General features: G+C 33.0%; 1 protein-coding gene and 1 pseudogene across 3 annotated transcripts in view; both read left to right on the forward strand.

The window, feature by feature from the left end:
* Window positions 1–1,275: 1,275 nt before the first annotated feature.
* The window catches only part of LOC145296749 (syntaxin-5-like), a 49,399-nt gene continuing 23,734 nt past the window's right edge, over window positions 1,276–26,940 (forward strand). Inside the window, exons 1-3 of one of the 3 annotated variants that reach the window (XM_080142781.1) lie at window positions 1,276–1,478; window positions 19,940–20,159; window positions 25,572–25,636. In XM_080142781.1, coding sequence (XP_079998907.1) covers window positions 19,950–20,159; window positions 25,572–25,636 — 275 coding nt within the window. In that variant the 5' untranslated portion in view covers window positions 1,276–1,478; window positions 19,940–19,949. Of the gene's footprint in view, window positions 1,487–12,544; window positions 12,804–19,939; window positions 20,160–25,571; window positions 25,637–26,940 lie in introns of those variants that run through there. The other 2 variants (XM_080142782.1, XM_080142783.1) reach the window with 2 other exon arrangements.
* On the forward strand, window positions 23,198–23,324 carry LOC145297225 (U2 spliceosomal RNA; annotated as a pseudogene).

Raw genomic sequence — 26,940 nt, forward strand, 5'->3', positions numbered from 1 at the left:
ATGGGGGGGGGAGCAAATGATGGACTTAGTCATTTCTTTTTTTGCATGGTGCAGAACTCAAATTTACATAAGTTAAGGCCTAAAACTGCACCGTTTGTTCATTTTCACCAGGATTTGACATCCCTTGGGGACTTTTGGGGTTAAATGGGGAGGGGGGCAAATGCTGAACTTAGTCATTCTTTTTATCCCTCGTTCACCATGAAAAGAAAAAAAAAAAAAAAAAAAAAAAGAAAAAAACCTGTACAGTGAATTTTTTTAGTTTTAGTTTGTTGTTTTTCGTTTAAATACTAAGTTCAATTTGCGGTATTACTATTTATGCACAACAAATTAAGTTATGGCGAATGTACGACAAGGCGCAAATGCTTCTCCTGATTCTTTATTTGCGTGATATTGAGGCACAACAAATTTAGGCACAACCAATTTATGCAAGACAAATTTAAACACAATAAATTGCTTCTGCTGTTTTTATTTTCGCTTAACATGTTTGCAAAATATGAACGATGTATTGTCATTTTCTATGTTATTACTGGTAGCCATTTTGGTACGCGATGGCACCCCAAAAAACTATGCGCAAGCATGCAGTCATGCACGTACCAAGATTGCCACCAGCAATAACCTAAGAAATGCCATTGCTTAATGTCCACAAAACTACTTATATGCGGAAATGTAAATGCGATATTCATTTTCAGCATACGCGAAAACCTTTAAAAATCGTCATTTTAAAGAAAAATGCTAAGATGGAAATCAGGTAACAATTTACCAATTTTTTCAGACTTAAGGAGAATATTAAAAAGCATGCGAGTCAAACGTAAAAACAAAAAGACGTCCCCTTAAGATATAAGAAAGAAAAAAAATATTCATTAACTTTTTAAAATCGTAAATGTTTTTCTTATAGTGTTTTTTAATGTTTACCCCCCCCCCGCAATGACAATGGAAAGTAAATTCACCAATAAATTATTTAACAAATAGATTATTTAACAAAACAAAAAACGCTTATTTTTAAAGATTTTTAGCGAAGAAAAAAAAAAAAAACGTACGCCAGTCCGTCTAAATTAAAATTGGTTACTTCTTGTTCTTGACACAAGAATCTCAGGTTGCTGAAATAACGTGCCTAAAGATCACACAAATGAAGAATCAGCAGAAACAGTTCTCGAGATTTGTCGTACATTTGTCGTGCCTTAATTTGTTGTAACTAATGAGTAAAAACTCTTATTATGGTGGCAAAAAAAGTGTCCACATCTAAGACTATAGTTTTAGGTCTTGTAAGGGGAGATCACTCTAGTGACAGGAAGTTCTAAAGGGAGGTAACCTTTGCAGGAAGTCGAATTTGTGTACGTGGAACTGGACCAAGTTATATGTCGCCTCTAGTCAGTCGACCCCGGCTAAAGTCGGAGGTTTTCTTTGTTTTCGACTTGGTTTCATCCTCAAATTTTGTATAAACAGCATCCGATTGTTTACAGAAGGAGGATTCACATCACGTAAGTTGGTAAGATAAACATCAATTCGCGTAATGATTTCTACTTTAAATAAACAAACCGAAACAATTAACAGCTGTGGTATTTCATTTATTTCGGTATAATTGATATTACAAATACGATAAAAAAAATAAAAAACAAACAAACAAACAAACAAACTATTCTAATGTTAAGGCTTATTATGAAAAAATCTTATCCGTTATTAGAAATATTGAGTTTGTAGATGCAGAAAAGTTGTCAAAAACAAATATATAACAAATAAATGTTATCAGAGGCAAGATAAGTTACTTTTCTACCTAACTGGATAATTCTTTAGTGTTTTTATTTAATGTAACGTGTTTATTCGGCTCGAAAAACATGCAGTGTTTACCGGATGTATTTGAAAAACGTAAATGGCAGCCTCGTAAGTTTGGGAAAATGAGTCCAAACTAAAAAAATTATACAACATACTGTTAGAAATTCAGTATTCACTCAATGTTACCGTAACATAGGCTGACATATATTCGGTGGGTTTCTAACAGTATTTTGTACAGTTTTTTTTTTTTTTTTAGTTTTAACTCCTTTTCCCAAACATATGTATTCAACAGAGTCCGCCGCCATTGCATCGGTAAACACTGTTTATCGAGCCGAATAAACACGTTACATTAAATAAAAACACTAAAAACTTTATCCAGTTAGGTAGAAAAGTAACTTCTCTTGCCATAACACTTGTTTGTTACATATTTGTTTTTTGACAACATTTTCGAATCTGTATATAGTAAAACAACCCGAAATAGTAAATTACTAAAATAATTAAAAATCCTTTGTTTATTACATAATTACTAAATTTGAATAAAAGGGGGGGGGGTAAACTTACAATTGACCCCCCACCCCTAAAATCATTTTCGGTGAAATGAGTTTTTACTGTTCACTTAAATGCAGTTTTTATTTAAGTTAACTCCTATTTCAATCACATAAATTATTTAGAGTGAAATGTATTACCGGCGTCGGTTCGGCAAGCAACAAATTTGGGTAAATGTTTGGTGACATTTATTGGGGGAGGGGGGAAGGGTTCTATCAGTATTTTGTTTAATTTTTGATTTTTGAGCGATTATCAAGACTCCACCGATGACTGCCTCATATTTGCCATTTTTATCGTTCTACTGTAACAGACACTACTTGTTTTGAAGTAAATAAACACTTTAAAATAAGTCAAACTACAAAAACCTGTTCATATAAGCAGAAGAGTAACTTATCTTTTTTTTTTTTTTTTTTTTTGTAACGTTTATTTATGTATTTGTTTGTCGACCACGTTTTCGTTTTGTTGTCTATATACTACAAAATGCGAAACAATAAAAAAAACAAAAAAGCATTAAAAACTAATTAAAAAACGCAAACGTAGGTTGCAAAGTAACTTGGTTATGTTAACATTTATTTTTTGAGAAAAATAAGTTAATCAACTCACTTGACTTGAGGAGGTTGGAGATCGGAGGAGGGTCAGATTCGTTTTGGACTGCAAACATTGTGACATTTTAATTCTAACTTATATTAGCATTACAAGTTGATTTTTTTTTCTTTTTAGATAATTATTTTATCAACTTGCATGAAAAGAGCTATGTAAAAGATGCTTAAAACCGTTTGAATTATGCAAATACCATCAGTAGTTCAAAAGTAATGAGAATTTTAAGTGCCAAAATTTAAGCTTTTCATTGGACATTTTTCTTTAGAAAAAGTGGGCTCAACATTTCAAGAAATTCGGTAATTTCGCCACCATTTCTTTATTTTTCAAGCTATTCTCATGAAACTTTGCAGTCTTATGTAAAATTCTGTACGCATTCTGATTATGCAGTCACATCTGATGCATCTTTTTACCATAAGCCATGAATTATAAATTAAGATGTATAAATTTCAATTTTTTTTAAACTGGCGCATTGTATCATACAGTGGGTGTCTATTCATGAACAAAACTAAGTATTATAGTGGTATTTAAATATAGCTTTATTGAGAGCAGGTATGTTCCTGCCTCCTCACCAAAGGAGAGCTTAATCTTGGGTGTAGCCATTGAATGCCTAAAGAGCATCCATGGCCGGTATTTACTACTCCCTGCAAAGAAAGAAAAAAAAAAATTGAGTAGATATGAATTAATCTCAGAAATAAATCAAAGAAAATTTTTTATATAGATTTTGGAATTCTGTAAAAGATGTAAATTCCCATGGCCGACCAGAACTTATGCATTTTCGGACCAGTCCAATTTTCAATTTTGTAAATCCTCTCCATCTTGCCCAAAATATACCCTTATTTTCTGAGATGCAACCATAAAGCGTACTCTACATGAAACCTTGATGTAGCTTTCACAGTATCAGGATACCAAGAATCCTGATAAGCAACAACTATATATTCACTAGTTGATGGTAATTTTTGTCATTTCTATTCTGTTGTTTTACTGAAAATTCAATTATGTAAACAAAGAAATAAAACGGTAATTTTTTTACCTTGTTTCTACCTTAACATTTAAAATGATTACTTTTATAGATTTTAGAGTATGCTGAAATTTAAATTTTCTGCAAATAAGTAGTTTTCCGGATATTAAGCAATGTCATTTCTTATGTAATCGCTGGTGGCCATCTTGGTACGTGCGAGCACGCAAATGTAACCCCAAGAAACTATGCGCTAATGTACGCACCAAGATGGCCACGAGTAATAACATAAGAAATGACATTGCTTGATATTCGGAAAGCTACTTAAATTTAAATGCGATATTCGTTTTCAGCATACCCGAAAACTTTAAAAGGTAGTCATTTTAAAGAAAAATGTTAAGGTGGAAACAAGGTAAAAATTTACAAAATGCATCACAATGCGGTTCTTTACTGAACCGCCTAATTAATATTATTTAGATATTCTCAGTAAAAAAAAAAAAAAAAAAAAAAACTGGTTTGCTTTACAGATTCGAAAAAATGGTTTTGACAATGAGTTAAAAGTAAATTCAAGTTTCACAATATATTTTATTTGTTAGGTGAAAGTACAGAATAGTTAACAAAACACCCTTCCATGTTAAGAATGGGTTTCTAAATAATAACGTTATTTTAGCATGGTAGCATAAGTGCACAAGTACCTTTTTATTTGTTATATATATGTATTTTTTTTTTTTTTTAACACCGCAGAAACGCATGTACTTAGTACATTTTGTTGTTTTTTTAACACTTTTAGTACATGTATACTAAAATCGTTAAAAACAACGAAATAGTATTGTTTGGAAATCAAATTTGAAAAACTCGAAAATAATTTTTTCTAAATTGACAAACTCAGAATAATAACCGAAACTTTTTTTGCTTTTATTTCAGAAGCAGAAAAACAGTTTTCTATTTTTAATAGAATATAAACTAAACTTGTTAATATGCTGACTGTAGGCAGCTCAGCACATAGCGAGCCGTTTTTCCTTTAAGCAGATTTGAATTTCTATAAAAGACAACTGCACAATTAATAATTTCTGCACAGTTAATAATTATCGAATATTTACATATACATGAAAATAATTCTGAAACTATTATCTATATGAAAATTGATGATATATGCCGATTTATCTTATCAATTTTGAAATATTCTTTGTCAAATTTGCTCGGTTGTAACTTTGCTTCCTGCAGTCATAAGAATATAAATCAAAGTCCAGTAGAGATGTACTTCTATGCTTATATAGCCAGCCAAATTTCAGCCATATCCAATCAAATTTAATCCTGCGCATGTGTATCCAAATGAAATGTAAACATTGAAAAAACAGTTTCCCTTTTTGCGGTTGTCATTTTTTACTGTTTTTTTTTTTTTCATTTTTAACTTGGAGCATAAAAATATTGAACGCATAAAAGAAAAATAAATTACCATCATTGGAATGCTTATTCTATTCTCTTTCTAGCAATGTAATTCTTTTAAAAATTGACCCACAAATAAAAAAGATATGACTTGTTGAAGCACATTAGTTATGTAATATTGCTGATGTCCATAAAACTACAGCATACGCTTGTAATGCTGCTTATATCCGCTGTTGATAGAAGTGATGGCATATGTACGACACTTACTGGTTATTTAAAGGATTGCTTCCATTGGAGCATGGCTAGTTCTGATGACGGATACTTCGAGTGAACATTATTTTGTTACCAATGCTAGAGTTCAGACGCACGAGTTTTGATTTATAGTTTTGTTTTTCTTGACTCCTAACCGAGCTGGGGGCGGAGGGGGTATCGCAATCTTGGAAAATTTCGCAACCAACCCAACTCTAATTTATCATACCAGACCCAACTCTGAATTATCCACTATCTTTAGTGTTGGAGAATTTTTGACAATTTATTGTATATTTGATTTTTGACCATTAAATATAAAATGGTAAAGGAACAAAAAAAAGAAAAAAACTGGCAGTGTCAAACCGTCCTCGTGTCGATACAATTATGTACATATACAAATTAATGGCACACGTTCACCAATGAGCGACCTACAAAATTATGCTTCTCTTTTCTTTTCTACATTTTCTGCCGTCGTTTGCGAGATTGATTTCTGTTACACTTTTTCATTTTGTTGTCTATAGTAAGAAATGCCCATTTACTTTAGCACTCCTATTACTAAAAGAGAGAACTTGACTATCCTCGAGTCTCTAAGGCCTCTCAGTACAGGAGTTTATCACAACAACCTCTCATGAGTATACTGGATACTTTTCCCTACAAGTAAACTGACTAAATGCTCAAAATCACATAGTATTCACGGCTCAAATAAGATCTCAGTATGGCTAACCCACACTGGCTTTTACAAGCAATGGTGCACCTTCTCCAAGTGATGTTGGTCCCTTTTTTTACACAGTGATCACCACTTATCAAGGCCCGGAAGCCACTCAGAGATAAGGGTTATTGCAAGTGCATTACGTTAGTGTGGAGATTGGATGAAGTGTTTACTTAAGGGGGGGGGTCATTAGGAATTTGTTAACATTGGACTTGAAGACATCCAAGTTGTAGTCTGGCAGGAAGCAGGCAGACGGAACAGTTCCACAGGCGTGCAGTTCTAAGAAAGAAGCTTTGTTCATGGAATCCGCGTTTTGATTTAGGCACAGATATAGAGTGGGTCCTGGTCCTGGATATGACCTAAAACTATATCCGATGGTGAGCCCCCACCTTGCAGGCCTTGGGGAGTGTGGAGCCACCCTTTAATTGCTATTGCTCCCAGGTCCACTCTGACCCGGAGTGGTAGTACCTGTTAGGGTCCCAACTATGGGTTAAATAGAATCTGACTTAAAAACAAATATATATATATATATATATACTCCATTAAAATCGTTCCTCAAAATAACTAGATTCGGCATTAAATAACCTGAAAAAGGTTGATATGCCGTAAAACAAAAACAACCAACCAACCAAGTGATGTTACCTCAAGTAACAGCACGGAACTGGATACTCCACCAGACCAGATGAATTCTTGTACTGGAATCCACTATGACCAAGAGACTACAAGAAAAATATACTATAACATATTTAAATGGTCAATTGGGGAGAAGAAAATTATGTTTTCAACTTCTTTACTAACTTATTGTTCGATATGTAAAGAACTTTAATAGAATATTTGAATACTTATGTGTCTCGTATAGAGATCACATGTTAGTCCCAGGAAAGGGGCCCCCTCCCTCCCTTTGATTTCTGTGAACTTCGATTGTAGTAAAATGAAACCAACAAATAAAGTAAAAAGGAAGTGCTGACTTCATCAATAGAAAATTTATTAATAATTCTGTTTTTCAGCCCCTTCCAATGCGCCCCTTGTAAACACGCACACAATTTCCTTCATTCAATTCGAACAATCCAAATAACACATATTATTAATCCATATCTTAAAATTTTAGAAACGAATGCCTTCATTGTAAACAGACACTGACTTCTCTAATTTAAAATGTAAAACACCATTTTTGCTTCCTTTAACATAGACTGATGCTACCGGATCAGACCGTCTGAAGATACTGTCCTTTTGACCTAAACTGCACCAAGCATTAATGTCTTTGTCATATTATTTAAATAACTTGAAGCATAAAACTTTTTTTGATATTGAGGAAAAAAAACAAATAAAAGACTAATTCTTCCACTTATCTAATAACTAAGCAGGGAGACCTGACGTTGCCCAGAATCAAATGATGACCAACGAATGTTTCATATTCCTATATTCTTATTGTCATCGAAATCGGTGAAATCGCCCATTTTTCAATCAAATCGATTGATTGCCTGCTCTAGTTGGGAACCCATTCCTGCAGACAGTTCACATTGCACTGTAGAGATCGTACTGTTGAGTTTATAAAATTATTATATATAATGGTCTGAATTAAAGTTTAAAATGCAAATTTCAAGTATCATGGTTCGATTGTGCTCTAAATAATCATTACGTTATTGTAGTTTTGAGATGAGGATTGGTTATTCCTATTATTTGGATTTTTCGGATTACTGTGTCTGTAAGGACCTGTGGCACAATGGTTAGAGAATTTGAAAAAAAAAATCAATTGTAAAAATGACCTTCTCCTGAAGGTTGAAAGTTCAATCCTCAGTGTGGGCGACTGAAAAATATAGTTGTGAATTACTTAAGACCTCTATCCAATCATGGCTGATGGAACAAGAGCATGCTAGTCCTGTGAAGTAAATGAAGGGTTCCATTCGAAATTCCGTCCAGATTCCTGAGTTTGACAAAATACAATTGAAGAAGGTCAGGTTACATCAACCAAAACGTTGTGAAAATGGCACTCAAGATGAGAACAGTAGCCCGATGAATCCAAATAATATGATTAATGTTATTTTTTTTTCCTTTCCCTTTTGCAAAACTTAATCTTGTTCTAAAAAATAAAAAACCAAAATTTTGGTGCGTATACGCGCTATTTTTTTAAAACAGTATTTTCATGTTAAATTCAATTTTTACGATATCTTTTTTTTTTATTAGTTACAAAATACCCTTACTTCATGTTAAGAATGGCTCTCTAAACAAGTGAAGCATGCATAGTCTGTGAGTGCACAGTGAAAGTTCAGCATTTGCCCCCTCCCTCGTTTAGCCCCCAAAAGTCCCCAAGGGATGTCAAATCCTGGTGAAAATGAACAAACAGTGCAGTTTTGGGCCTTAAAATTTGAGTTCTGCACCATGCAAAAAAAGAAATAACTAGGTTCATCGACCCCCCCCCCCACCCCCGTATCATTTAGCCCCCAAACTGCTAAATAGACATACACAAAAAAATTTTGATAAATATGGTAAAATAGTCCCAAAAAGTGAGTGTTTTTATCAACTCTAAAATAACCCTTGAAGTATAGACAAACAAGATTATATAGAAATCAGTTAGTTACAACTTTTCAGAATGTTTTATAAAAATCCAAGGTATCAATTTTTTTTTTAATAAGCACAAAAGTGTCAATTTTAGCCATTTTTACACAGAACGCACCCCTAGAGAGACATCTGGAGTTGTTCCGGAAAATCCGTTCTGTTACTTTTTTACTCATATCATGTTTAATGTTTGTGCAAAATTTCAAAAAATTCCAAGGCGTAGTTATTGAGAAAAGTGCAGACAGACGAACGGACAAGGGTGAATTTACAGGTCCACCCTCCTTTTGTCGGGGGTCCAATAATGTTATTATTTCAGCGCGGTACAATAAGTGCATAAGTACCACAATTTTTCCTAAAGATATAAAGAACTTAAAACATAAAAACTTTTTCCAAAATTACTTGATTCAGCATTAAATAACCAGAAAAATGTTGATAAACCGTAAAACAACCAAACCAAACTCCATAAATAAATATTTGATGATACATAAAAAAAAAACTTAAAGCATAAAACTTTTTTCAAAAATTACTAGTGAAATGGATTACATTTTGGTGTTTTTCTTTCATTAACATCTGATAATTTCCCACAAACTGCATGCATGAAAAGGGAAAAGTGCTAAACTATTGAACAATATCATGTGGTGAGTTTCTCGCCTATACTAAATACACATTGAATTAATTTCTCTCAACCTTCCACTCAGCGTAACACAAGGGTAAATACAGCTTTTTGAATATAAAGCTGGACTTCTATAGAATTTTTTCTTTTTTTTTTTTTTTAGTGGAAATTACTCCAGACAAGGCATAAAGCCACTTGACGTAAGGTAAAAAAAAAATACCACTTCAAGATCTGAAACTAGCCAACAGTTAGTATTTAACTGATAAATTCTGACCCAGAATGTGAGAACTAAAAGAAAGTTAAGGTATCATTGTTTTCATGGTAAGTGCTTGTCTAATCTTCACTCTATAGTCCTCTCTATCCAAACTTTCACAAAAAAATGCTCGACTACCTACAACTACTATCAGCACCCTCCCCTTCTATCTGTGCCTAAATCTAAGTGCAGGTTCCATGAACAAAGCTTCTCTTATAGAAATGCCCACCTATGGAATCCTGTTCTACTGGCCTGCTTCCCAGATGATTACAACATGGTAGCCTTCAAGTCCAATGTAAACAAGTTCTTGTTGAGCCATCCTATTAAATAATCCAAATTCTACCCAATTTACACCATTAACGATTACTACACTACCACCTTACGTTTCTTACCCCTTATCCGTGAGTGGCCTTCGGACCTTGATAAGTGGTGACTACTTTGTTTAAAAGAAAGAAAAAAAAAAGGGTGAGCAAAATATGACACTGCCTTACATAAACCTAATGTCCACTATCTTTAAATTTGAACCAACTTTTTTTTCTTTATAAACTAACAATAAACCAAAGTTTTAAGTTTGGCAAACATTGGTCTAGTTTGGTTCAAATTCTGTAGAAGCACTTGTAAAGCTGTTTTTCAAAGTTATATTTTATTATTTAGAATTCACTTTTCCAACACCACTGTATCAATCTATTTGGTCATTAAACTTCCTACCCCCAAAAGAAGGACTGCATTATCTCATCTTTTGACCGATGACAAAGGCCTGGTTATAGATTGAGTTAATTCTGTTCTTGATTGTTTTTTTTTTTTTTTTTTTTTTTTTTTTACATAGGCATCACCACATTATCAAGGCCAAGAGGCCACTCAAGGATAAGGGTTAAAGAGTGTACAGTAGAAATTGGACAATATAGTAATCATTAGTAATGAAAATTTGGTAAATTTGATAACTTATATGGAACGGCTCATCAAGAACTTATTTACGTTAGACTTGAACACAACCATATTGTAGTCAGCCGGAAAGCAGGAAAACGGAAGACAATTCCACAGGCGTGCAGTTCTAAGAAAGAAGCTTTGTTCATGGAATCTACGTTTAGGTTTAGGCACAGATAAAGAGTGGGGGGAATTATTGATAGTGTTTACAGCTAGACGAGTGTTTCTTGTGAAAGTTTGGCGAGGGGGGACCATAGATTGAAGCTCAGTCAAACACTTTCCATGAAAATAACGATACATCAGAGACAAACTCGCAACATCTCTTCTGTGAGATAGAGGTTGCAAGGAAGAGAAAAGGACATCTCCTACAAGGCTACGAAGTCTATTTTGAACTCTTGATTGTTAAGATTTATTTATTTATTTATTTTTTTGAAACCCATATTAACCCAAATGTTTCTGATCGTGATTCATGGAACAAACAAAAATTCTCTGTACAGTCAATTTTTTAATTTTTATTTATTTATTTATTTTTTTTTTACAAAGGAATCACCACTTATCAAGACCCAGAGGCCACTCGAGGATAAAGGTTAAAGAATGTACAGTGGCCAAAAGGACAATATCATAGTAATCGTTAGAAGTGTAAATTAGGTAAATTGGATTACTTAAGGGGAACAGAAAAAAAAAGTCTTTTAATTTAATGTAGGAAGTTCAAGAACTTCCTACATTAAATTAAAAGATTTTTCTTGATTTAATGTTAAGAATGAGTTTTATATTGTTTATAAAATCAACTTTATTTCTTTCCTTTTTGTTTTTTGTTAGGATTTTTTTTTAACTTGTTATTAATTAATCTTTGGGTGGTGGGATCTAAAAATTTTTTTTTTTCAAACCTATTCATTATTTGTATTATTCGAACTATTGTTCTCATATTGTTATTTTCACAATGTTTTGGCAGAGAAAACCTCCGACCTTCTCCAGGTTTATCTTGCCGAACACGGAAATCATCAACAAGATATGATTGAAGAATGTCAGAGGTTATATAACCCAAAATGTTGTACAAATAACACTCAAGATTAGAACAGTATTTCAAGCAATCAATCCTCATCTCAAAAATTCAGACACAAAACAATCTAATCTGTTTTTGCATTTGTATGCTTTAGTATTGTCTGCAATATTTTTTATTTTGTAATTTTTTTCAAATGTAAACTGCTTCAGCCATTTTTGTTTGTTTGTGTGAATCGGAATATGAAATATTCAGGTTGATATAGGTGACCTTTTTTTTTTTTTTTTCAAATTTTTATTTCACTAAATTTTTCTTTTCAACTTTAATCTTTGATCCAATAATCACCTGCTAAATATGCTAATCGATAAAAATCTGCTTTTTATTTTACACTATAAATCACCACTGCCCACCTTCCCAATGATAAACAACACAGACTGATGAGCTGGGTGTGCCAAGTATGAATGCAATTGATTCAGTAGCACCTCTTTTATTAGCAGCCTTTAACATGGCATGTCCAATACTTGACTCGAGAAAGAATGAGGACAGAGCAATGCTAGCAACGGAATAATCGTCTACTCAAAATGTCATACTATGCTGATTCATATGAGTTTACTATTATTTTTGTGACTTGTGGCAAGTTTATCAATTTTGATAATAGTAATAAACAAAGTATCAGGATCATTCAAGTGATTGTGGAAATCTCTGCAGTTGAATAGCAGATATGTTATGAATAGCAGTGAATCCTATTTTGTCCAATTGCAATGACAAATCCATGGTTTGGTGAATCTGCAATATGAAATCTGACCAAACTTCATCTATTTTGAGGATTTATTGAAAGCACTCGCGACGTGCCTTCAATAAATTTCCAGACTTTTTTTTTGTACAGCCATTTAAAATTGTCGTAGACTCTTGAAAATTCAGTAAGTTTTTTTTCTATACATCTTATCAGATAACTGACCAATTTTTATGATTTCCTACAGCAGGAATTGGAATACACCCAACAGCAGCCTGATTGTCACAGCTGGTGAATTTCAAGAATGCAATCTGGACGTGAGGACACTTTAGAAGAAAAATATGCAATAAAATTCTGTTTTAAAATTGAAAAAATGCTACAGAAATATATGGGATCCTTCAGACTGCTTTTGTGCCATCTTGCATGAATCGAGCATGAGTTTTTCATTGGCATAAGAGAGTCAAGGGGGAGTAAGGAAGTCAAGAATTGAAAAATTGGAATGTTCGGAGGTATCTGAATCAATATTTGAACCAAAAAAAAAAAAAATTGAGCCAAATTTCTGATTTCAAAAAACGATTCTTTTTAATTTTGTTTTTAAACTTAATTTTTCATCGCTGGTACAAATAAACTGATATCGTTTTCCAACTACCAGTAAAATTAAAATCTCTTGTTCATTATAACATTAAAATATGTAAAAATAAAAAATGCATATGTACAATGTAGATTAAGTTTATAAAACAGCCGTAAACTAAAAACAAACACACTTTTCTTAATGTTTTGGGAAGTAAAAACATGTACTTCTTTTCAAAAAAAAATTTAAATATTAATTAAAATATTAATGCCCATGTGTCTCATGTCACAAAAAAACATCATCATAGCAAACGTTAGTTAGAAACTAATTACCTCCCTTTATAGTCACTCTTTATCAGTTAAAAATCATTAAAACCATTTCCTCTCCAAAAATTAAAAAAAAAAATATGGCTGTCTGTTTAGTTTCAGAATGAAAAATATCTGCAAAGTGTACATTTTCAAAAATAGAGAGGTAGATAGAAATAGAGAGAGAATATGTGTGGATTTAGAAACATGTTTTCATTTAAACACATATTATAATATGGCACATTTTGATTATTCTTTTCTTAAACTTAATTCTACTTTTCATGTAATCATTCTTGTTTGTTAAATTGCTGTATATAGGATCTGTTGTCTTTGTTTCATTTTTTTTTTTTTTACACAGTGATCACCACTTATCAAGGCCCGGAAGCCACTCAGGGATAAGGGTTATTGCAAGTACATTACGTTAGTGTGGAGATTTGATGAAGTGTTTAATTAAGGGGGCGGTTCATTAGGAATTTGTTAACATTGGACTTGAAGACATCCAAGTTGTAGTCCGGAGGGAAGCAGGCAGACAGAACAGAGTTCCACAGGCGTGCAGCCCCAAGAAAGAAGCTTTGTTCATGGAATCCGCGTTTTGATTTAGGCACAGATATAGAGTGAGGGAAATTTTTCACAGTGGATTCAGCTAGACGGGTGTTTTTCGTGAAAGATTGGCAAGGAGGGGGGACCAGAGATTGGAGTTCAGACGAGCACCTGCCATGGAAATAACGATAAAACAAGGATAGGCTCGCAACGTCTCTTCTGTGGGAGAGAGGTTGCAGGGTAGAGAAAAGGGCACCTCAACTAAGCCACGAAGTCTATTTTGTACTCTGTACTCTTTTTATTATAGTTTCTTTTTAAAATTAAAAAATTGTTCCTTTATAATTTATATGAAAAATTATTCAGAAAAAAACAAATCAATGTGGTGTGTGTTGAATTTACATTGAAGAAAAAATTAAAAAATTTTTTTTAAAATAAATTCTTTTTAGTTTTAAAAGGTTGAAAAAGAATTTGCTAAAAAATTGTTTTAAATTTGTCGTTGTTTGTTTTATTTTATTTTTTATTCACTTTATTTATAATCTGTTTTAAAGATTTTCAACTATCGTGGAAGTTCCACGGGTTCTCTTTGTAGTTTATAGTTTTATTTCTCCTCCGTTTGAGAATAGTTGATTTATTTACAAAGAAATGTTTGCTTCTTTAAAATGAAAATAAGCATTAAGTTTTTTTTAAAATCCAGAAAAAGATTACCTATTGTTTATTTTTGTTAAGTGTTGAGAGATTATGTTGAACAGAGATGGTAGCAGTAAATCAAATCGGCAAAGAATCAATGCAGTCACGATCTTGAGTGTTAAGTAATTTCTAGTAACAAAGATAGCGGCGAAGAATCAATGCAGTCACGATTCAGTCGTTTGGAGTCGGAAGCCGACGGCGAACTGATTGAATCCAAAATTCGACATTTTTTATAATTTTTTAAGCTTCTGATTGGTTGATTATTACAACTGTGGTTATAAAAATGATCGTTGAAATCACTGGAATCATACCCTCATTAATACTCAAAAACATTTTAACAATTTTATTAATGATTGTCTTTTTATAGCTTTTGTTTCAGCAAAATATTCTAAAATAAACTGATGTAAACAGATTGTTAGTTTCCTTTTTTAACATAACTTTGATATACTTATTGGAATCGGAGAGGGTGCGGTTGATATTGGAATCGTCTCATCACTAATACACCGTAAAACAAACAAAACAAATCTCCGTAGCGGGCACGAGTAGCCTAAGGACTTTACATGATGTGTGGTTTTGTTAAAATTCTGACAGCAACCAAATTACATCTCATTCCGCAAATCTCTTACATCCCATGGTTAAATTAATCAACTTTTCATATGGTGTTCTAGCTGACGTATAAAGTGGTAACAAAATTTATTAAGTATGGAAGACCATATGTGATAAATATTACTACAGTATTCACTTTTTTAAGTAATGTTAACAATGGAATGTTGTCACTTTATTCAACTTATCATAAACGGCGGTTATTGAAGTCACTAGCAAAATTAGACAAGGTTCTGCCTTGAGGTGATCTTTTTCTTTAAGAAAGACTTTTGTAGAGAAATTACTGACATTTCCTTATACAATAAGTAGAAAGTAAATATTGGCTTTACTTTCACCAGCCTCGTAACTCTCGCTGCTCTTATTTTGTCCTTTAATCCTCATATTCATCTAGCACTTATATTGCCGAGTCTTTGATCTTGGAATAATATTTTATTTGGCTTCTTACATTAAACTCTGAACATATTGACCTCCATTCTTTGGTCCTTCGTTCTAATCACCAGCACACCTTGATTAACAATCCTATTTCAGCTTTCTTTGTGTACCTTTGGTAATAACTTCCTTTCCATTGTCTTTCTACCAAGTCCACTTCATACAACCCTTGCTACATCGATGAACTCCTCCCATCTTTTTTGCCATAGATTTCATGCCTTGTCTCATTTTCCTTTTAGTCTTCACATTTCATGAGCGATGTTTCTGACAAAAGGCGAAAAATTGCTCTTTTCTGGCTGGAATCTATCCATCTAGCACTCATCAGTGGCTACTTTCTTACCTTAAAAATATTATTTGCAGCTATCTTACATCAAGTGACATCCTGCTTTGTCTGGGTTGATTTCTATAAAAAAAAAAAAAAAAGGTGAGATCAGTACCATGTGATGGGACAATTCTACCCCCTCACCCCCCGAATCTAATCCAATTAACCGATCCTGATACAACTACTGATTCCGATCCTTTTAAAATCTCTAAATATTTAGTTTTAGCATTTTAAAATTTGATCAGTGCTCAGCATATTTGAGCTGTTTGCATAAGCTGCCGGCATATACCAACACAGTATCCATGAAGAAACAGGCCATTCTCGGCAAAACTATTCAAATTAGTAATGACAGATGGAGTAACCGCAGTTTAGTGGCCTGAACATAATGCGATAAATATCGTTTTAATTGATTTTTATTAAATACTAGTGGGGGTACCTGGCGTTGCTCGGGTCTGTTGAGTAAGGAAGCCCGAAAAAAAAAAAAAAAGTAGGCAGCCCGGGTAGAGAGGTGTTAAAAAAATTAAAAAAAAAAAAAAAAGTGATAGGATGCAGGCAGGCTCGACCCGTAATGCAAACAATCCACTAACCAACAATCACGAGGTTCTTTGCTCAGCAACCGAGAAGGCTAACATGCTTGCCAGTCTGTTTGCCTCAAGCTCCACACTGGACCCTCTAAACCACCCCCTACCTCAATTTCCTATGCGGACAGACGCCACGCTAGACGATCTGAAAATCACTCCTGCTCAGGTGCATGCTATCATAAAAAACCTTGACACTTCCAAAGCATGTGGACCCGACCTCATCCCAGCTGTGCTATTAAAAAAGTGCTCAGCCGAAGTAGCTCCAGTTCTCTCCAAACTCTACAACAAATGCCTTAATGAATCTTGCTTTCCGAGCTGTTGGAAAACTGCTTCTGTAGTACCAGTATTCAAGAATTCTGGCGAAAGAACTGACCCATTAAATTATCGCCCTATTAGCCTCCTCCCACTTTTTGCCAAAATATTTGAGACCTTAATTAACCATGCTCTAGTCCAGCACCTTACAGATGCTAAACTTCTGACCGACCAACAATATGGATTTAGACAAGCCCGTTCCACGGCAGACATCCTCACTGTAATCTCTGAACGCATATACCATTCACTGGACGAAGCGGGAGAGGGCAGAGCGGTAGCTCTAGATATATCTAAGGCTTTTGACAGGGTATGGCATGAGGGTCTCCTTAGGAAGATTAGATCTTACGGTATCACTGGTAGAATACTTAACATAATTAAATCCTTCTTAGATAAGAGAAAAATCCAGGTTGTCCTCGACGGTCGTACATCTAAACAATATGATATAAATGCGGGAGTGCCCCAAGGATCTATCCTTGGACCTCTGCTGTTCCTGATATTCATAAATGACCTCCCCGACAAGATTGCCTCTGAGATGGGTATATATGCTGATGACACCACACTCTATAGCAGGCACGACGGGAAAACAAACGAACATATATCTAAAGTAATGGCTGAAACACTAGAGGATGACCTCCAATCAGTAGTGGAATGGGGACAAAAATGGATGGTAACGTTCAATGCCACCAAGACAAAACTGGTTTCATTCAATAATTACAAGAAACCTTCTCTACCACCTATAGCAATGGCCAACGACTCTTTATCTGAGAGTACGTCTCTCAAGCTCCTTGGCCTAACGTTCACAGGAAACATGAGTTGGAACAATTACATCGAGGGCATTGCCAGGGCCGCTGCAAGGAAGGTGGGCTCTCTCTACCGTGCTAGAAAACTTTTAACACCCGAAAGTATCCTGTACCTCTATAAGGCCACTATTCGCCCATGTATGGAGTATTGCTGTCATATTTGGGCCGGTGAATCGGCTACTAGTCTCTCGCTCCTTGACAGGGTTCAAAAGAGAGTCGCAAATCTGATAGGCCCTAAACTGGCATCTAAACTTCAGCCTCTGTCCCATCGTCGAAACGTTGCATCCCTCTGCCTGTTCTACAAGTATTATAATGGTGAATGCTCTGAAGAACTGCAAGCACTTGTGCCCCCACGACGTGAACACCCTCGACAGACCCGACAAGCTGCAAAATCCCACCCCCACACTGTAGAGATCCCTAGATGTAAAAGATCTTTCTACTCCAGTAGTTTCTTCCCCAGAACTGCTAGACTTTGGAATTCCATTCCAGGTCACTGCTTCCCCAACTGTACTGACATGCATAAGTTCAAGTGCAACGTGAACCAACATCTCGCTGCCCTAATCCCTACATAGTACCCCAGTAGATGTTTCCCCTGATAGTAGCCCCCTACACCAAAGTGGCAATGTGCCTTGTTTGGGGTGAAAATGTAATTAAAAAAAAAAAAAAAAAAAAAGGAGGAAATGAAGGTGAAAAAAAATGTGATGTTTTTGCGGATGCACCTACGGCAAAACTGGAAGTGGCGATTGTTGAAATTAAGCATAGTCAATCTAATGGTGACGATTACTTGCTAAAATGTTGCTGAAAAAAGTGACCCCCTTCTTGTACAAAACTGCCCAGTTGAGGGTGAAGAAATGAATGTTTTCGGCCAATTTTTTGATATTTGTCGTTCGAAGGGTCGAGCTTGAAAATGATACTGATCTCGTAAGGATCCGTTGCGTGTCTCGAAAGTTTTTGTGAGGCATACAAACACGCACACATTTTGCTTTTTATATGTTAGATTAGATCTTCTCCGAGCCACAACATGCGTTCACTATCCTAATCTTCAAAACTGTCCTCAACCATTGCAAACCCAAGACTGTCCATAAACTGTTGCTAAACTCATTATCACTCCTAAAACTCTGAACATATTGACCACCGTTGTCCGGTCCTTTGCTCTTATCACCAGCAAACCTTGATTAACAATCCTATTTCAGCTTTCTTTGTGTACCTTTTTAATAACTTCCTTTCCAGTGTCTTTCTATAAAGTCCACTCCCAACAACCCCTGCTACATCAATCAACTTATCCCATTTTTTTTTTTTTTTTGCCATAATTTTTTTTTTTTCTTAACACTTTGGGAGGATGAATGAGGCGTTGATAGTGTCACACAAAGAGTCTACATGATTCTGGTCACTTGTAGCTAGAGATAAGAAGTAAAAAAAAAAAAAATTCAATTTCAGACTTGATTTTAAAAAACTCCAGAATCAGTTTTTGAAATCATGACATAACTTTACTTGCGGCTGCAAAACCAAGCACTTTTTGGTACAATCTACTTTGGTCCGAAACGCATTTCAAGCCAAATTTCAGTCAGCTGTTTCATACCTTTAGTACAGCTGGTGCAAAATGGATTACGATCAACAAAAACAAATGCAACTTTTGGGTTCAGCAATTTTTCAAATACCATGACAGATTTCTTTTTTCATATTATTTGTCGAAAATTGAATCGTTCGATTAAAAACAAAATACATTGCACCAGATGTTCAACACAATTGTGAAAACTTAAACGATTCTGATTTTAAGATGGTATCACTTGTAAGTGATTAGGATTACATCTTTTTTATCAGATTTTTAACAAAAAAAAAAGAGGATGCATTAGTGGCCTCACAGGTACCATCGTCGACACTAGAACCAAATGTTCTAAATTTAAGATGCTAAAAACCCTAGCCTTTTGGCTAAGAGCAAAAGTGTAGTATATGTGCCAATCTTCCACAAAAACACTTATCTAGCCAAAACCACTATCAGTAATTTCCCCCACTCGTTATCTGTGCCTAAACCTAAATGTAGATTCCACAAACAAAACTTCTTTCTTAGAACTGCCCGCCTGTGAACACTGTTCCGCTGGTCTATTTTCCAGCTGACTACAATATTATTATCTTCAAGTGCAATGTAAACAAGTTGTTGAACCATCTCCTTAAATAATTTAATCATACCAAATTTTCACAAACGATTACTGTGCTATTGTCCCAATGACTATTGTACACACATTAACCCTTATCCTTGAGTGGCCCCTGGGCCTTGATAAGTGACGACCGCTTTGTAAAAAAAAAAAAAAAAAAAGTTTTGCTTTTCATACTCAGTTGACATGTTACAGCATATTGTGAAAGTATCAGTACTTTATCAACATATTTGGTACGTAGGCAATCCTTGCTAGTATTTAATTAAATGAAGAAAATCAATAAAAGTTTTACTCCTACGTGATTTGTAAAATTGTGCGCTTCATTTTCTTTTTATTTAACAGAGCATCAAGCATGGAGATGATTACACGGAGACGGCATACAAATTCCCGCCTGGATGATCCCCTTTTGCCATTTACTGTTCCTCAAAAGCAACCTACCGTCCCCTGGTCAAATAATGCTCCCTCATCTCCACCCAGGCCTAGTGTGGTCCCCAAAGATCAAAGCTGCAGGGACAGGACCAGTGAATTCTTTTCTGCAGTCAGATCATTGCAGTCTCGAAGGGTAAGTTTTTTATTTTTATTTTATTTTTTTTTATTTGTTCAGTTAACATTTGAGAATTTGTCTGTAAAAAAAAAAAGAAAAAAAAAAGTAAAACGACAAATAATTTCAAGAAAACTCGGAAGTAAATTATCTATCTTGTCCAGAATTATCTCTATATTAAAAAACAAAAATAAAGTCTGCTGTATGTACCCATAATGACACAGAAATATTGTATTTACAAAAAATTATGTAAATTGATCAACTAGTTTTATTTTTGTAAAGAAATATCATTTTTAAGTGATTAATGGGAATTCGTAGGCATTACAAAATAAATCTAGTAAGTATGAATTATTGTTGAGTTATCTCTTTTTTTAAATTTTCTTTTTGAGATTTCTTTTTTCAAAATGGCAGACAAGACAATTCATTTTTTGGATAGTCATAAAATTTGCTTTTTTTTATTTAAAAATAAAGTTATTTGATCAGTTCATATGATTTCTTTTTTTTTTTTTTTTTTTTGAATATGATATATTAGTTTCATTACGGGTATGCACATTATATGGATTTTTCTTTATTTTCGTTTCTTGATTTCAAAATTCAGTACTTGTACAGTTTAGTCAATACATTAAAAAATGAAAATATCGAAAAAAAAGTTTAAATTGTATCTATCCGTTATAGAACGAAGTTCTCCGAAAAAAAAATTTCACTTAATTTCATCAAGTATTTTTTTTTTTTTTTTTTTTTTTTTTTTTTACAGCGGAAAAACACGTTTTATGAGAGTGCGTTGAAGGCATGTATCTTGGATTAAAAAAAAAAAAAAAAATTTTGTTTGAATTTTAGAAATGCCAAAGGGAGATAACTCCAGTTAAAGCGCTGACACCCCTCCCCATCTTTAATACTAGCTTTTCTTCCTAAAAATCGAACATTTTGCTCGGTATCATAACAAATTGTTGTTTTTTTTTTGCTGTAAAACAAAAACTACTTGATGAAATTAAGTGAAATTTTTTTTCGGAGAAGTTCGTTCCATAACGGATACATACAATTTAAACTTTCTTTTTTTTTTTTTCGATATTTTCATTTTTTAATGTCTTGACTAAACTGTACAAGTACCCGAAATTTTGGAAAAAACTTATACTTTTACTAAGAATATGCTTTTAAGATGGTCTGACATAACAATAGTGATTTAAGAAATCTTGAATAAGACAACAATTATGCTACTGGTGAGGTGACAATAATTAAGGAATGCGTTTAAAAAGTTACTGATAACATTTTCACAAAAGACGATCATAGACTGAATTGGAATATACATTCAGAGCATTGCCAAGGCTGCTGCAAAGAAGGTGGCCTCTCTCTACCGTGCTAAAAAGCTACTTACACATGAAAGTATTCTGTACCTCTATAAGACCATCATCTGCCCATGTATGGAGTACTGTTGTCACATTTGGGCTAGTGCATCTGCTACTTGTTTCTCACTCCTGGACAGGGTTCAGAAGAGACTCGCCAACCTGATAGGTCTTGAACTGTCATCTAGGCTTCAGCCTCTATCCCATCAGCGAAATATTGCATTCCTCTGCCTGTTCTACAAGTATTTTAATGGTGAATGCTCTGACGAATTACAAGCACTTGTACCCTATCGACGTAAAAACCCTCGACAAACCCGACAAGCAGCCAAATCCCACCCCTTCACAGTAGTGATTCCTAGATGTAAGAAAGCCTTCTACTCCGATAGTTTCTTTCTCAGAACTGCTAGACTTTGGAACTCCCTTCCGGGATTCTGCTTTCCCAACTGTACTGACATGCAGAAGTTCAAGTGTAATGTGAACAGACATCTTCCTACGCATCTCTTTACATAGTATCCCTTTAACTTATGTCCCTGATAGTAGCCCCATACATCAAAGTGATACTGTGTCTTGTTTGGGGTGAAAATTGAATTTAAAAAAAAGAAAGAATAAACATATTCTTCTAAAAATGTGTTGTGTAAGTTGAATAAATATATTAAGATGTGTCGGGTGGATTTTGATTGCAGTAAATGGAACTGATCTTAGAGTTGTATTAAATAAAACTGTTCCGTTTTGATTTCTGATTTCTATTTAGCAGAAATCTTGCATAATTAAAACTGTTGAATTTTTAAACTTTACATAAAGAGTTTGTCTTTACTTTGAAATGTTTCTGTTTGTGAACGGTTTTATATTTAATAAAATATGGTACAAGTTAGAAAAGCATTTCATCCAAGGCATGAAAATTGTTAAACAAAATGTTTTTACTATAGGCTTTAAAAATAAAGGTACAAGATTCAATTTGAAATTTATTTATCTTCAAAGTGCACTTTTATAAATTTTACAAAGTAAGGTATAAAAATTTAATTTAAATTGAATAAAAAAAAATTACCTTGGATTTATTTTATGTAATGTACATTCTGTTGCACTTAAAAAAAAAAAATCATTGAAAATTTTATATCTATATCATTAATTGTTAGATAAAAGATAATGTTTTTAAATTGCAACAAAATGTACATTACATAAAATAAATCCAAGATAATTTTTTGATTTAATTTAAATTAAATTTTTATACCTTACTTTGTAAAGTTTATAAAATTGCACTTTGAAGATAAATAAATTTCAAATTGAATATTGTACCTTTATTTTTAAAGCCTATAGTAAAAACATTTTGTTTAACAATTTTCATGCCTTGGATGAAATGCTTTTCTAACTTGTATCTTATCTTTTTAAGATTATTAGTCGCATGCAAGCGACTCTATAAGTCTGTCGGTCTGTCCGTAACACTTTTGTGCTTGGCCTTTTTGGTTAAGATCAAAAGTCTGTTAATAGATGCTGTTCTTAGCTTTTTAAGTGTAGTATCTGTCCGGCAGATACTGCAAGTAAAGACCATATGTGGCGGCAACTCCACATATAAGACCTTGGTCAATGTAGGGGCAACCCTTCATACCAATTGTCACTATCCAGCTCCCCTACTCCCCGGGGAGTTGGTCCCCATTTCCCCTTCACTCCTCACATTAAAAATCGGCCTTGTGCCTAATTTGCTCGATGGGGGAGCAAATAAATACCCTTTTCTTGGCCTTTTGGCCAATATCAAAGTGTAGTATCTGTTCTTACTACATGCTGTACTTATTGTGATGTAAAGTGGGGGATCACTTTTCTGTATTAATTTAATGTAAAATGATCACCCACTTTACAGCCAGTCATTCTCCAGATCATTCCAGTTATTTTTTAAGCATTCAAGTCATTCTTAAGGTCATTCAATTCATCCTTAAGTTCAATAAAGTAATTCTAAGTCATTTACTTTTTATTTATTTAAGTCATTTAAGCTCATTTTTTGGTCATTTTAGTTTATCTTTAAGAATTTCATGTCAATCCTACATTCACGCGTTCATTCATTACACGAGAGCACGCGACTAATGGCTATCGGCCTTGTATTTTAAAACTCTCCTTCTCTCTATTTCAGTTTGTATTTCTCCTCAGACCACAACTCATTTTTTTGCAACCCCCTTTTTGTAATACAGGTGTGAATAATGAAAAAAAATCTGAATTTTTTTTTTAACAAAAACTTTAAAATAACTTTTTTTAGATTAAATTTTTTTTTAAACTTCTTTCAGAATAGAAAATCTTTAAAATTTAATAAGGAACATATTTCATATAGGTTTCATTAACAAATATTCAGTACATAACGAGAAAAATAGAGATGAAAATTTCAAAAGGAATGTATAACTGGTTACGGCCAATAGTAGTCCTCGCCAGTGAAAGTCTTTGTTATTCTATTATTATTTAAAACATTTTGTGTCCTGCTCTTTCGCATGAGGACTAATAATAAAAATATATTTTTTTTTAGTCTTAAGTTTGAAAATTTTATTTCATAATTTTTTTTATAATAATAAAAATATTTTTAAAAGTTTACATAAAAATAGTTGTTACATAGAAATAACTTTTTTTTAAGTTTACATAAGAAATAGTCTTTACTTTGAAATGATTTTTTTTTTTAAAATATCTTGTAATAAAAATATATTTTTTGATTTTTACATTGAAATGTGTTCTAAAGTTTACATGGAAAATGTCTTTTAAAAATTTAAAATTAAAACTTTTTTTTTTTTTTTTTTTTTTTAAAAAAATATTGAATACATTTAAAAGTAAAGGCTCTTTTTCATGTAAACTTTAAAAATATACTAGACTACCCATGAACCGTTGGGTCAGTATGTTATATTAGCTATGGGAGTCGTGTATGAGCGTGACACTTGTGACGTAAAGAAAATAGTTTTTTGTGACATAACAGAAACATTTCTATGAAAGTATATTAAAATGAAAAATCATGGACGGATCACTCAAACATGAAAAAGAAATCCCCCCTATTCGTGTGAAGTTACCTATTTTTCCGAATAATCGCTCAAAAATTGAAAATTAAACATGATTTTCCTACGAATCGAACGCTGATGAAAGTCATTTAGCAGCATAAACGCACATGAACCTACCGATGAGAAATATAAGAATGAAAAACCCATATTGGAATCCTTCAACCAAGTTATAGAAACTTAAAATCTAAAAAAAAATAAGTAATAAAACCTGAAGAAAAAAAATAAAACCTAAATAAATAAAATAAAATAAAACTATTATTGAAACAGATTAGTAAATGTGTCAACAAATTCACCGTTCTTGCACAACCATTTTGTATCTAGAAATGTAAACAAAAAAAATAAAAAAAGAAAGGAAAAGGGACGGATAGAGTAGTAGTAGTCTTGGTTTTACTACAATTATGTTTGTCAACGGGTTAAAGTTGTTTAGTTGTAAGAAAATAGCAACAGTATAGTTTTAATAAAAAATAGTTGCAAAACACCCCCACTCTTCCCATGTTAAATAATAATTTCCAAATAATAACGTTAATATTTCAGTGCGCAGGTCAAAATCTGCAAAAGAAGCGATTTTTGTTTATCTGTTTACGTTGTTATGGGTTAATGTTTATGCACGCATGCGCAACCTGATGTCGTAAACCAGAAAGTGGGTTACATCACTCGTTATAAGGTCATTTGAGTTTTATAATTATATTATCAGGATAAAGACTAGTTCTTTTTATGTAGAGTTTTAAAATTAAACTGGGATCACCTAAGTATTAATCAGAAAGGTCTTCTTCCTCGGTATAACACCGATAGGATTCAGTAAACAGTGGAAATCAAAAAGAAACAGTTTTGTTTGACATAATTGATCTTAGTCCTTAGAGCAAAGAAAAGCAACACACATGCACACAGGATGTTGGGTAGCAACTAGACATGATGTAATGATAACATTAATAAGTAAATGAATTTATGAAATAAATGATTACAATAGGGTTGTTTTCATGATGTCTGTTGCTGTGTTTCTCAGTACCATTCATTTAATTGAAGGACGTAATTAAATATATCGCATAAATATTTTTTTTTCGTTATCCTTTCAGAACAACCATTTTATACCAGTACAGAGGAACAGACCACAAAGAAGTGAATTTACTTTAAAAGCAAGGTTAGTATTTTAAAAAATTTTTTTTTAAAAACTTTTAAAAATTTTGTTTCAAAATTTATTTTTTGATTAAAAAAAATTCTTTTAATTTTATTTCAAAGTTTGTTTTTTTTTAATTTAAAAAGAAAATTTTTTTTTTTTGTTAAATTGGAGCTTTTTATATCAGTGTTGCCTATTTAGCAGTTTTTCCTCTAGATCTGTATATTTTGTTTGAAATCCGACTAGTAGTAACCTTTTTTTTTTTTTTTTTTACTGTAAAATCTGTAGATTTTATTTACCGCCACACACTCGCAATTTCAGATTTCAGTTAACCTGTAAAAAAAAAAAAAAATTAAAGCAGCAAAAAAGTTTAAGAAAACTCAGAAGTAAATTATCTATCAGCCCCTATACTATATGATTCTTGTCCAGAATTATCTCTATATTAAAAAACAAAAATAAATTTTGTATTCATTTCCTATTTAGTCATCAGCTATCTTCCATATATGATATATACAGAACAATAGTAGTTGTATATTTGAATAAAAATGTTATTTTGAGATATTCCTGGGATACATCGACTCTATAAATCCTAATCCATGACAACTTTTTTTTTAAAATTAGAGCTTTTTAATCAGTGTTGTCTATTTAACAGTTTTCAAGCAGCTCTAGCTGTGGCAACAGTACTCCATCTTTGGATGTACCTGGCTTTTATATAGGTAGAGAATTGCATCAGGAGTATTTTACGTCCGGGCAAAGTCGCCTTCCTCCTCCCCCTCGTTAGTAAATGATATATGTAGAATAGTAATTGTTTTATATTTGAATACAAATGCCAATATTTACAAATATTCCTATAAATCAGAATCTACCTTTATAAATCTTTTGTTAAACTTTACATTTCTTGACCATGAAAAATAAAATTATTAAAAAGAAAGAAGAATTTTTATCGTGTACATATCTGTGATGAAAAGAAAATACTGTGCACCAAAATTTGCATAAATTAACAAGTAGTTTTATCAAAAAAAAAAAAAAAAAGAATCAATTTGCCACTTTGGTAAAACTTTTGCAAGATTTTAGAAAGCCATTCTTAACATGCGAGGAAGTTGGTGGACATTAGAAAAACTTAAAAATGAATTTCTTTATAAAAATAAAACTGGTCAATTTATGCGTTTTTTTTTTTTTTTTTTTTTTTTTTTTAAATTTTGTAAGATGTTTTCTTTTCATCATGGATGTGTATGTTATTAAGATTTTTGGTGCTTATGCAATTTAGTAAAGATATTAAAAAACGAAGATAAAAGAAATCTCTGTAGGTGTCGGTTATGGAATGAAGT

This window comes from Euprymna scolopes, chromosome 17 (assembly GCF_053919585.1).
Source record: "Euprymna scolopes isolate OS-2025 chromosome 17, ASM5391958v1, whole genome shotgun sequence".
Taxonomy (NCBI): Eukaryota; Metazoa; Mollusca; class Cephalopoda; order Sepiida; family Sepiolidae; genus Euprymna; species Euprymna scolopes.